The following is a 12500-nucleotide window of genomic DNA, read 5'->3' as shown; positions in this document are numbered from 1 at the left end:
GATATAGTCAGCGGGTGATGGTGTACGTGGTGGTGATTTACGTGCGTTGGTGGAGAGATGAAGTTAGTGGGTGATGGTGTACGTGGTGGTGATTTACCTGCGTTGGTGGAGAGGTGAAGTTAGTGGGGATGGTGTAAGTACGTAGATAGAAAAATTAAGATAGTAACGTATAGAAACAAGAACTAGTGACACCTTAGCTACATAGTGTATATTAAGGTAAAGAAAATAATATGAAAAAAAAACTATACGTACACACATGCAAAGATAAAGTAACACAAAGAAAAAAAAAAGACGAGTGAAACCTTACATACGTACACAGAAAGACAAAACGTACTAAGTGACAGAAACAAAGAAGAAAAAGTACGTAAAATAATACAAAAATGGAACCAAGGCAAACAGCAGCATACTTATTGTCCCTTCTAAGACTGTTTGTAATAACCTGAACTGTTAAAAGCAAATCCAAGGCACTGAAGAAGATTGTTGGAGGAAGAATGAGTGTGAAATTAAGGGTAATGAATAAATAAGACTGTAATTTGATGAAAGATTAACTTCTACAGGTGTGCGAGTTCCGCGTTTAATTATTTATAGGTGTTGATCTTTAACTGAGAGAGAGAGAGAGAGAGAGAGAGAGAGCAGTAAAAAATCTCCCCCCCTCTCTCTCTCTCTCTCTCTCTCTCTCTCTCTCTCTCTCTCTCTCTCTCTCTCGCTGCCCTATATCCGCACAACACAAACCTTAAAAATCATAATTGAGGGACTTTGCTGTGTTGTTTCTTTCACCTTTGTATTTCAAGAGGTCATTTGCCAGATACAGGTAATAAAAACTGCAATGCTATCCTGTTAATCCTCTTCCTGGTTTATCTGGGCTTGTTACTTCATTCAGGGAAGTGCTAAGAGAAAGGGCACCCGTAGGAAGCCATCAGACCTACACGTAGAAGTCTATAGTATAAAACACGCGTATTTGTTTCCTCTACCTATCGTCTCTAACTGTGATGTGTGGGAATTATGCCTATTTATTCAGAAAGGCCACAAAGACAACTAGCTGGTTTTCAAGATGGTTTTTCCTTATAATAATCTAGAAATTCTGCCAGTCCATCAACAGAACGATAAAAATACCTTCAATTACTCGAGTATCTTCAACTGGAGCCTTTGGAAAGTAGTGATGGTGAGGGAGCAAAGCGTTTCAGAATACTGGGCATAATCTGACTTACCTATTCTGCCACACACATACGGACACGGACACGGACACGTAGAGGAAGGGTTTCGAACGTACTTCATTGGTGGAGATTGGAGATTGTGAGACTAGGAAGCATTGGTGTATTGACAAAGAGGTTTAATTAAGTTACGTTCCTTCCAGTTATGATTTTGGTGAGAGAGACGTTAATATTCTCTCTCTCTCTCTCTCTCTCTCTCTCTCTCTCTCTCTCTCTCTCTCTCTCTCTCTCTCTCTCTCTCTCTCTCTCTCTCTCTCTCTCTCTCTCTCTCTCTCTCTCTCTCTCGGTGACAAGGTAAATATCATGACCAATTCAGTAGCGATGCCAAACTTTCGCCGTGGTTTTGTGTATCTTCCGTCTCATCACTGATTGGTCGCCTCGTCACGGTCCTCTCTCGTGATTGGTCCAGGAGATGCCACTGCCTAACATGTTTATTTTTTGCTCTACTCATTTACTTGTGGAGGAAGAGATGGAGGTTTGAAAACTGTAGTGTGTGTGTGTGTGTGTGTGTGTGTGTGTGTGTGTGTGTGTGTGTGTGTGAGAGAGAGAGAGAGAGAGAGGGTTGTAGTGTAATTCACTGTTTGATCTGCTGCAGTCTCTGACGAGACAGCCAGACGTTACCCTACGGAACGAGCTCAGAGCTCATTGTTTCCGATCTTCGGATAGGCCTGAGACCAGGCACACACCACACACCGGGACAACAAGGTCACAACTCCTCGATTTACATCCCGTACTTACTCACTGCTAGGTGAACAGGGGCTACACGTGAAAGGAGACACACTCAAATATCTCCACCCGGCCGGGGAATCGAACCCCGTTCCTCTGGCTTGTGAAGCCAGCGCTCTAACCACTGAGCTACCGAGCCGTGTGTGTGTGTGTGTGTGTGTGTGTGTGTGTGTGTGTGTGTGTGTGTGTGTTGCTCAAATACAGACATACATATAATTACAAAGAGCATAATGACAGGAATACATGTCACGCTTGGCACCAGTTGTTATTACACACACACACACACACACACACACACACACACACACACACACACACACACACACACACACACACACACACACACACACACACACACACACACACACACACACACTTTTTCTCGGAACCTTATCTCTGTCGGAAGTATTTGAATTATAAAGAAAAACACGTACTAGTCTTTTAAACATTTCCTTCGCAAAGTGGCTTCATTTCTACTTACTCTCCTTTCTGTGTATAACAAAGAGCGCAGTCCAGCTACGTCTTATACAGCATTTCTTTTCCATATTCTTTTTTCTCGTTCAGTATTTTGTGATAGTGGAAGTGTACTGTTCATATATTCATCCCTACTCGAGTTAGATCCTCCTTTTCGTTTCTCCGCGTCTTACTTTCAGCTTATACGAACCCTGATAGTGGATGATAGTGGTTCTGATAGGGAAAGTTTACTCTTCATATATTCTTTCTTCTCGTTTCTCCGTGTCTTTCTTTCTGCTCATACGAATCCTGAGGAGTGCAAAAAAATAACTGTGTGCGTGATTACTTTCATTTTATACTCTCTTTATTTCGTGGTAGTCAGAGAGTTTTGCTTGTTTATTCCATATCGTATTTAAAGTCCTTTTTTTTCTCATAATTGCTCCTTTTCATATTCTTTTCTCTCTTTGTTTTTAAGATTTCTCGTCAAAATGAGCCTTGTTGTCTCCTTCGCTTTTATCGTTTTTATTCAAGATTTTGTTTTATTTCTTTATTCCTACATGTACTTGTGCTTTCTTCTACAAAAAAAAGCTAATTAGTTCTTTTCATATTTGCTTTCCTTCTTTTAATTTTTCTCTCTCTCAAAATTTTTATTATATATTTTATATGCACCGTTCTTTCGTATTCGTCAAGAAGTATCCTTTATTTCTTTATTCTAACTCTTTTTTTACCCTCATAAGTACTACTCTTTACATCCTCCACTCTCTGTGTTCCTCAAGGTGTGCTATTTATTTATTTACTCATGTGTTTCAACTCCTTTCTACGCAGTTGTAATAGCGGCGTGCTGTGATTGCGCCGTCTTCAGTAACAGACTCTAAATCGGTATAGTGGTCCCTTCTCCCAGACAGTCAGTGGTCGGTGTTCCCTTTGACAGGCGACGCAATCAGAGAGCAGGTAAATGGGTAATAACAGGTAGGTGAGGCGAGGGAGACGCTAAATGGACAGGTACGCGGAGGTGTTGGTGCTTGTTATTGGGTTGTTATGTCCGGTTAGTAAATTGTTTGTTTTATTATTCCTAGCATTAGTTTAAATGATTCCATTACGGCACCGGAGAGTCTTGCAGTCTTATTAAATTTTTCACCAATTGCGCGTCTCTTTCACGTCACAGTAGTAAAATTTAAGTCTTCGTCTAGTTCTGTATCGGTTACCTGTCTATTTCACGCCGTGCAAAACTTTTTCTTTCCTCTTCGTCTAGTTACCTGTCCTCCTGCCTAATTGTCCGTCTTGTCTAACCAACCTCTTATCTGATCTTTTCCTCTAACTGTCAGAGCTGTGTTTCTCTTCTCAGTCATTCGAGCAAAACATTTTTTTTTTCCATGTCTTGCTGTCTGCCATGGTTTTGAAGCCTACGTTTATTACAAGCTGAAAATGCAAAATATAAGTGTTCCTTCTATTCTTCGTTAGCTCCGTCTGTTTCAAGCCATTCTAAAACTCCCTGTAGTTCTCTGTCCTGTTTGGTTACGTTCTCCCTAAACCCACACGGCTCATCCCTCCCAAGGCCGCTCAGGATGCAAAGGTGCGGAGATCCCTCGGGACTCGAACTCTGCACCTCCTGTGTTTGAAATCAGTACCCTAACTCCTGAGCCAAACATTTCTGTTGTAATTCTTCTGTATCTCGTATCTTTCCTCTTTGTCTCGATTTGCTTTTACTTTGTGAGTTTTTGTTTAGCTGTGTCTTGCGATCAATCAATCAGCTTGTCTTTCTCCTTCACCTCCACCTCACTTCTCTATTTCTCCATACATCCCGCTTATCATATCAGAACAAGCTACTCACCCACTCACGGCCTCTCTTTGCTCGTAAAACTAGTCCTTTACCACATCACTTGCTTCAAAGAGAGATGTTCCCTTTATCTCTTTACTTATTTCACCCAACTCCGGTTTTTCCTATCGTCCGTTTCTTCTGTTACACGAAATTGCTCTTTTTCTTTTTTTTCTACCTGCATTTTTTATAGCTTGTTCGACACTTGCCCTTCACCTGTTACCGCTAAAAGAAAGAGTTAATAAGAGTTCGTGATTTATTCTCGTTTTCTTTAGTTGTACATTCCACGTATTTTACTATCTTTGCTAAAACATTATCTTCGTCTTTTGCTTATTTACTTTTATCGCAGCGTCTCATCTCCTCTCCCTTCCTGTCATTTGTTTCCTCTATAGAATAAGAATTAGTAAGAATGATGCTCGTATCTTATTCTCGCTTCCTTTTAATGTACATTCCACGCGTTTTACGAATACTATCTATACTAAAACATTACCTTCGCCTTTTTATCTACATTTATCGCGGGTTTACGTCTCCTGTTTCCTCCTGCCGCCCGTCTCTTGGAACCTAAGCGGAAGTCGGTCGTGTGTAATCTCTAACCACCACTACCACCAACACTACCACAATCTTCCTTCCTTCCCTCTGCCAGCTTTCCCTGTCCCACGCCGCGTCCTAATCTCTCCAGGGAACGCCCGATCAGCCGCTTCTATCCCCAGTGATGGACGCAAATGTAGTTCCGGCCGACGCAGTAGTGCCGACCTTTCCGTGCTTGTTCTCTTATTTATTGACGTGATTCCCGCTGTAGGGTGTTGTGAGGTCAGTGCGGTGTCTTGGTTCTTGCTTGCTTCTCTGTCTCTCGTTCACTGATGGCTGAGTTCGTTTTCTTTAGCCTTCCGTGTCTTGTTCCTGCTACGCGTTATTTTAGAAGCTACAAGGCGTTTTAAGGTTGTATTTATAAATTTAACCCCTTCAGTGCTGGGACGTTTTTTTACCATGAGTTTTGGGTTCGAATAATCAGTTTTATTTACACTGAACTGTCTATGTAGGTCAGAAGATTAATGGGCAGAGTCTTCACTATTTTAATCGCCACATAAGTTTCTGAAGCTATGTAAAGTCGCCAAATAGCAAGCAAACTGAGTATAAAAACGCGCCATGTTACTGGAAGGGTTAGTGTTAGTTTTAGCAAAAAATCAACGTTACTGATTGCAAGAATGAGAAACTTTGAAAATCTACGCAACTTTTGAAAATACAGATAAGAACGACTAACATTTACGAACACACGGTTTCTATCTATACCTGTTGCTCACCTGACGCCCGTACATGACCGCGTGACCTGTGACCTAACCTTCAGATGTAACCTTGATGTGACCTACAGGAGTGGCAGAAGCTGTGACCTTAGTGACGCAAAGTGACGGAAAGGTCTGCGAAGTGGTCGGAGTGAGGGAGAGGACTCTTAAGGACTGGGGCTCACCTTGATGGCTCCCTCGGATGCCATGACGCAGAGAGCGAGAAGGAGGGCGGTGCAAAACACGTCCCGGGTCATGGTGGCTGCGGTGGTGGCGGTGGTGGGCTGTGGAGGTGGTTGTGGTGGTGGAGGAGGAGGTCCGTGTGTGAGGACTGCTCCGGGGTTAATACGGTTCTTCCACGCCTTCCTCTGCCTTATATACCCGCCACGCTCACAAGCCCCGCCCACCTCCTTGCTAAGCCCCACCCATCAGCTGCTTACGAGTGGGCGGGCTGGGTCAACAGGTGGGCGGGGCTGCTCTCCCTCTTCCTCTCTTTCTCACTGCTTTCCTAGTGGTGTTATGTCTAGTAGTGACCCACATCCCCCGCCCACGCCACCAACGCCCACGTTCCCACACTCACACCCACACCCACCTTCCCGCCCACTTGTTCGTCTCCTCTCACGCCCAGCGCCACTCTCACATTCCCTCATTCCTCTCCCGCGATCAACACTTCATCACACTCTCTCTCTCTCTCTCTCTCTCTCTCTCTCTCTCTCTCTCTCTCTCTCTCTCTCTCTCTCTCTCTCTCTCTCTCTCTCTCTCTCTCTCTCTCTCTCTCTCTCTCTTCTTCTTCTTCTTCTCTCTTCTCTCTTCTCTCTCTCTCTCCTTCTCCTTCTTCTTCTTCTCCTTCTCCTTCTTCTTCTTCTTCTTCTTCTTCTTCTTCTTTCATAACCCTCACAAATTTCAAACTCATCCACCACAGTCTATCCACCTCCACACGTCCACCTGTCCCTCAAACTCACATGACCCACCTCGTCCATCTCTGAGACACGCGTGTAATAAGGAGCAATAATCTCAATGTGTCGAGGCCCTGCAGTGACGTGGCTGTGTCGTGAGGAGTAGCAACGTTATCATGTGTCTTGTTAGCGACTCAAAATGTGGCTCTGCCTGTCTATTGTAGGTGGTGTCTTGTGTCGCGGTTAGAGGGAGACCTGGGGAGAGAGGGAGAGAGAGTGGGATAGTAAGAAACGGTGTATAATGAAAATCTATCTTCTCATAAGGATTTTTTTTAAAGGTTGCAGAGATAGTTTTGAGTTTTTTTTTTCTCTTTTTTTTTATTCTCTCTAAAATAAAAGAAATGGTTTAATTATAGTAAGCTTCACGAGAATTTTCCTTGGTAACTTTTCTATTCACGCTCACAGCTTTGCGTTTCAATTATAAGGTATTTTTAGGAACTGCTCTTAGGATGTGTGTCTTGCTTTAGAAACTGTCTCTTTCACCTGCTCAGAGTGACCCGTTACATAAATTAACCAGAGCTCGTTGAGATAAGATACTAACCAGAGAGAGAGAGAGAGAGAGAGAGAGAGAGAGAGAGAGAGAGAGAGAGAGAGAGAGAGAGAGAGAGAGAGAGAACCAGAGAGAGAGAGAGAGAGAGAGAGAGAGAGAGAGAGAGAGAGAGAGAGAGAGAGAGAGAGAGAGAGAGAGAGAGAGAGAGAGAGAGAGAGAGAGAGAGAGAGAGAGAGAGAGAGAGAGAGAGAGACCCATGGAAAGAAAGCTAGGTGATGAGGCAGAGTGAGCGAGAAGAGTCAGAGAGAGAGAAATGAAGACGAAGGATACGTGGATGTAAATATAAGTGATTCCTGACATCCTGAAAATAACGTAGCCACTTTCTCACTGTTTGCTTTGGCCTAAGGTCCGTCATTATGCCCACACTAGTCTATTTTTAACTCGCGAACTCACTTGCTCTAATTATCCATTTTTAAAGCTCCTCCTGAATCCACGTTATGTAGCTTGTTAATTATTTACCCTTTTTTGTCTCTCTCTCTGCAGGCAAGTCACTGTTCTCACGTTAATTACTTGAGTTTTTATGCATGTGGGAAACACTTACGCCTTTCTTTCCTCCTTGCATTCTGTTAAAGGGAGGAGGGAAGAGAACCGTCAGCATGCTCAAACTAAACCTTTAATTAACCTTGCCTGATTTGATAGCGTGTTATAAATATTTGCTGGCTTTCTTTCTTTGGTGTGAGACAGTTGTGTTGTTTTTCTTTCTTGCATTGACTTGAAGAGAGAGAGAGAGAGAGAGAGAGAGAGAGAGAGAGAGAGAGAGAGAACTGACAATCTCTCTCTCTCTCTCTCTCTCTCTCTCTCTCTCTCTCTCTCTCTCTCTCTCTCTCTCTCTCTCTGGCATACTTAATCTGCGTCTATAATTGATTTTTTTCTGGAATGAAGTATTATAAGTTTTTTTTTTTCGAGTGAGAAGAAATAGTGAGTCTTTCTTCCTTGTGTTGCGTTAACCCCTTCAGTACAATGACGCGTTTTCAAATTCATTCTGCTTACTATTTGTTGATTTGATACAGCTTCAGAAACTTATGTGGGAATTGAAATAGTGAAGACTGTGGCCATTAATCTTCTAACCTCCATAGACCTTTGCTAATGTCAATAAAACCGTCGTCCCAGTACTGAAGGAGTTAAAGAGGAGGAGAGGCGAGGAAGTTATGTTACTTAATCTAACCTATAATCAACTTTACGTGAATTGATGGAAGGTCTTTTAAATGGTAACGGTGCACCTTTACACCTACATTATATCAAATTAGTTTTACATTTTTTTTTCATATTTAACTCCTTCAGTAACATGACACTTCTTCATATTTATTCAGGTTACTATTAGGTGATTTTATACAGCTTCAGAATCTCATGTGGGGATTAGAATAGTGAAGATTCTGGACCATTAACCTTCAGACCTCTATACAACCTTGCTAATGTAAATAAACTCGCCTAATCACACCCAAAACACAAGGTAAAAATGCGTCCCAGTATTGAAGGAGTTGATCTAATTCATAACTAACTCTCAATTAATGGATGGTTCTTTAAAGGGTATTGGGCAAAGGGGGAAATGTTGCATAGTCACATTTAAAGTGTATGGAATTAGTCTCACTCTTTTGTTCATATTTAATTTGAACTGTGATTGACTTTCCCTGAATGTATGGATTTTTTTTTTTTTTTTTTTTTGAAGGGTATTAAATTAAGGGAGAAAGGATGCATAGTCACACTTTAAGTAAATCGAATTAGTCTTTTCTATTTTTCATGTTTGATTTGCACCAATGATTAACTTTAACTGAATTGGTAGTGCTCTTTAATGTATTAGTGAAGGGGAGGATGCATCGTCACTCCTAAAGCAAACTACGTATATTGATCTTACTATTTCTTTTACATTTATTCTAAAGCTATAATCAACTCGAGTATTTTATTTTTTTTTTACGTTATTAACACATTTACTTTTATTTTTCTAGATGAAGGGGAAGAAAGCATCGTCACTCTTAAAGCAAGCCATATTGGTCTTACTTTTTCTTAAATATTTACTCTAAAACTATAATCAACTTTCGTATTTTATTTTATTTATACATTCACCTTTTCGTTGTTTTTTTTTTTTTTTTTTGTAAGTATTAGATGAAGGGGAAAAATACATCGTCACATCTAAAGGAAATAATTTTAATCTTACTTTTTCTTCATATTTATTCTAAAACTATAATGATTTTTTTTTTATTTATACATTCTTTATTTATTTATTTATTTTTTTTTTTTTTGGTAAGTATTAGATGAAGGGGAAAAATACATCGTCACATCTAAAGGAAATCATTTTAATCTTACTTTTTCTTCATATTTATTCTAAAACTATAATAGACTTTGGTATTTCTTTATTCTACTTATCCATTTATTTGTTTTTTTTTATCAGTATTAGAGGAAGGAGCAAAAAAATATATCATCACACTGGAAGCAAACCATCTTAATCTTATTTTTCTTCATATTTAATCTAAAACTATAATCAACTTTGGTATTTTTCTTTTTACTTTATTTATTCATTGATTATTTTTTTCCATTTATTTATTTATTTATTTATTTATTGTCATTATTAGAGGACAGAGAAAAAAACTGCACCGTTACACTGGAGGCAAACCATATTGATCTTTCTTTTTATATATAATCTAAAACTTAAAATTGATTGTGTTTTATTTTTCTTTCGTTCTTTTCAAAGCATTGGATGAAGGAAGGAAAAACGCGTCTTGACACAGTGAATCTTGAATAAGTTTTACCGTACCTTCATTTACTCCTCTCTTACTCTTCTCTTAACCCTTTGAGTACCGCGACGCGTTTCCATATTCATTCTACTTACTAATTGGTGATTTGATACAGCTTCAGAAAGTTACGTGGAGGATTGAAATAGTGAAGACTGTGGCCATTAATTTTCTGACCTCCATAGACCTTTCTTAATGTCAGTGGTCTAATCGTACACAAATCTCAAGGTTAAAAATTTTGTCCCAGTATTTAGTTGGTTAAACCTTTACGCTGGTGTGGTCGTCCCTCCTTAACCTCCCCAGCACTGTGAGAACTATTTGCTTGGAGATACTGGAGAGAAAAGAGGGAAAACAGAAGGTAATTTTCCCTCAAGCTTCAAAAATATTTACGAGAGTCTATAACAAGAATAATCCAGAAAGTTACAGATATTAAAGACGAAAATTTGTCTAGCAAGGAAAGGGTTAACAATATATTCACTTCAGCAACCTTAACCCCTTCAGTACCATGACGCGTTTCTATATTCATTCTGGTTACTCTTTGGTGATTTGATACATCTTCAGACGCTCATGTGAGGATTGAAATAATGAAGACTGGCCATTAATCCTCGGACCTGTAAAGACTTAATAATGCCAATAAAGTGGTCTAATCGTACACATATCTCAAGCTCAAAATGTGTTCCAGTATTGAAGGGGTTAAATAGAACTGGTACTTTTTTTCTTTATTTCTTGCGAGTAAGATCAGGTTACATAATTCATCTCTCTCTCTCTCTCTCTCTCTCTCTCTCTCTCTCTCTCTCTCTCTCTCTCTCTCTCTCTCTCTCTCTCTCTCTCTCAAGAAAATACCTTATCATCGTCCTGGGAGCAGAAATATTAGGGAAGTATTAATTGTATGATATGTATGTAATGAGAAAAGCGTCTTATTCTTGTCCTTGGAGTTGGAATATCACTTAAATAATAATTCTGTCATTTGAAGGTAAAAATATTCACTCGTGTTTACCTTCCACGTCAGCAGCGTCGGGACTTCACTGTTCACGCGACAGGGATCTATAAATCTGACGTTCAAATCGAAAAGAAAGAAGAAAAACGAGAGAAAAAGTTGACATTCACATACGCTCGCAAGTAAAGCGTTAAAATGTTTGGTGCAATTTCCAACATCGTTTAGTTACTGCAGTACTCAATCATCTTTTTAAAGTGAAGAATTATACGCTTCCCAAGTGTCTATAACTTTGTCTAGTTTTATCTCTTGTTTTGATTTCTTGCATAACTTTCTCAGCGCTATACATTAAACGACGCCATTTTTCCTGATTGCTTCGTCTGTGTTCTAAATTTTGTTCACGTTTTCATATTCTTAAAATTTTTTTTTTCTATCCCGTGCTTAAGATTCATATTATTTCCACCTTTCTGTGTTTTTCTCTCAACTCATTCTAACACGCTATAGTAGAAGATATCAGCGTTTTCAAGAGCACTTTCACGCATCATCATTGAGAAAAAAAAACATGAAAATGCGATTAGCAGTCTGTGTAGCTAAAGGCACTGCAATTCTGACTAGCTCTTTTATGTGACAGTGGATTGATTCTGCAACATCAGTGAGAAAAAAAGTCACCCATGAGAATTTGACTCTTCACCTGCGTAGCCTTGGATAAACAGCGCTGGTGGAAGGCGAGTGTGTTCGTATCTCCCGCTGGTAAATTTGCGTCACCTGCGTGTGTCTGTCGCTCCTGTGTTGAGTTATTGATGCGAAGAATTCTGAAGTACCCTGGGAGAGAGAGAGAGAGAGAGAGAGAGAGAGAGAGAGAGAGAGAGAGAGAGAGAGAGAGAGAGAGAGAGAGAGAGAGTAAAAAGCCCACATGGTATAATTAAAAAAAAGAAAAAAAGAGAGAGAGAGAAGGGGAGAAGGAGAGGGAGGGGAAGAAAGATTGACAGACAAGTAGACAGGTGCAAAGTTACATCCAAGTAAGAAGGCTAAATGATTCACCATCCGTACTGTTTTTAGATTCTTCACTGGCACACGAGCAGGTGGTGGCGATGCTCCTGCCGGGAAATGTGATCAGTTCCGTCCAATTATTTCACTTTTATTTATTTATTTTTTTTACTTTAGGGTCTTATCAATTTACTTATTCATTTTTACTCATTTATTTATTCTTGACTGACAGAAGTTAGTTTTCTTGCCTTACATATGCAAAGGTTCAGTATTACCTCTCACCATTCCGTCTTTCATTCCTTTACAACCATTGGCACTTCATCAGAGAGAGAGAGAGAGAGAGAGAGAGAGAGAGAGAGAGAGAGAGAGAGAGAAAACTAAAGTTGGGTGGTGACAGTGCTTGAAAAATGGGGCGGAGGGAGCGAAACAGGTGGTTGTTGCTAATTACAGAAGTGAAGCCTAGAAAGGAGGTGCTAATTGGGAACCTCATTTTTCACACACACACACACACACACACACACACACACACACACACACACACACACACACAAGAAAACACCATCCTTTACCTCACTACCTCGCCCGCTCGCTGCTGAAGAAAAACAGATTTAACTTCCCTTTTTTTCATCTTAAACATGGCCTGGACCTTCCGAAATCCAGGCACCAAATTGAATCTGCATACGAAGCCTTCAGGACCCCCGTGTGACTGATTGTGTTTTGTTTTTCCACCAGCAGGAGGAGTAGGAGGGTGGGAGAGGGAGAGGAGACAGGAGGAGGGATGTATAGGAGACTAGGACAGGGAGGAGCTAGGTAGAAGGCCAGAGGAAAGGAGAGCAGGAGGCCAAAGAGAGAGTAAGGACG

At 40.4% G+C, this 12500-nt stretch overlaps 1 protein-coding gene and 1 long non-coding RNA gene across 2 annotated transcripts in view; one reads left to right on the top strand and one right to left on the bottom strand.

The window, feature by feature from the left end:
- The window catches only part of LOC123508287 (orcokinin peptides type A-like), a 25437-nt gene extending 19597 nt beyond the window's left edge, over positions 1-5840 (bottom strand). The window contains exon 1 of the mRNA XM_045261868.1: positions 5672-5840. Within this exon, the coding sequence (XP_045117803.1) occupies positions 5672-5743 (72 nt within the window). The 5' untranslated portion in view covers positions 5744-5840. The remainder of the gene's footprint in view (positions 1-5671) is intronic.
- Positions 1-12500, top strand: part of LOC123508288 — a 65173-nt gene that overhangs the window by 41817 nt on the left and 10856 nt on the right. The window lies entirely within an intron of this gene.

Source organism: Portunus trituberculatus, chromosome 24 (assembly GCF_017591435.1).
Source record: "Portunus trituberculatus isolate SZX2019 chromosome 24, ASM1759143v1, whole genome shotgun sequence".
NCBI lineage: Eukaryota > Metazoa > Arthropoda > Malacostraca > Decapoda > Portunidae > Portunus > Portunus trituberculatus.
Note: the sequence above shows the minus strand (reverse complement) of the source record. Positions and strands in the feature narration are given on the sequence as shown.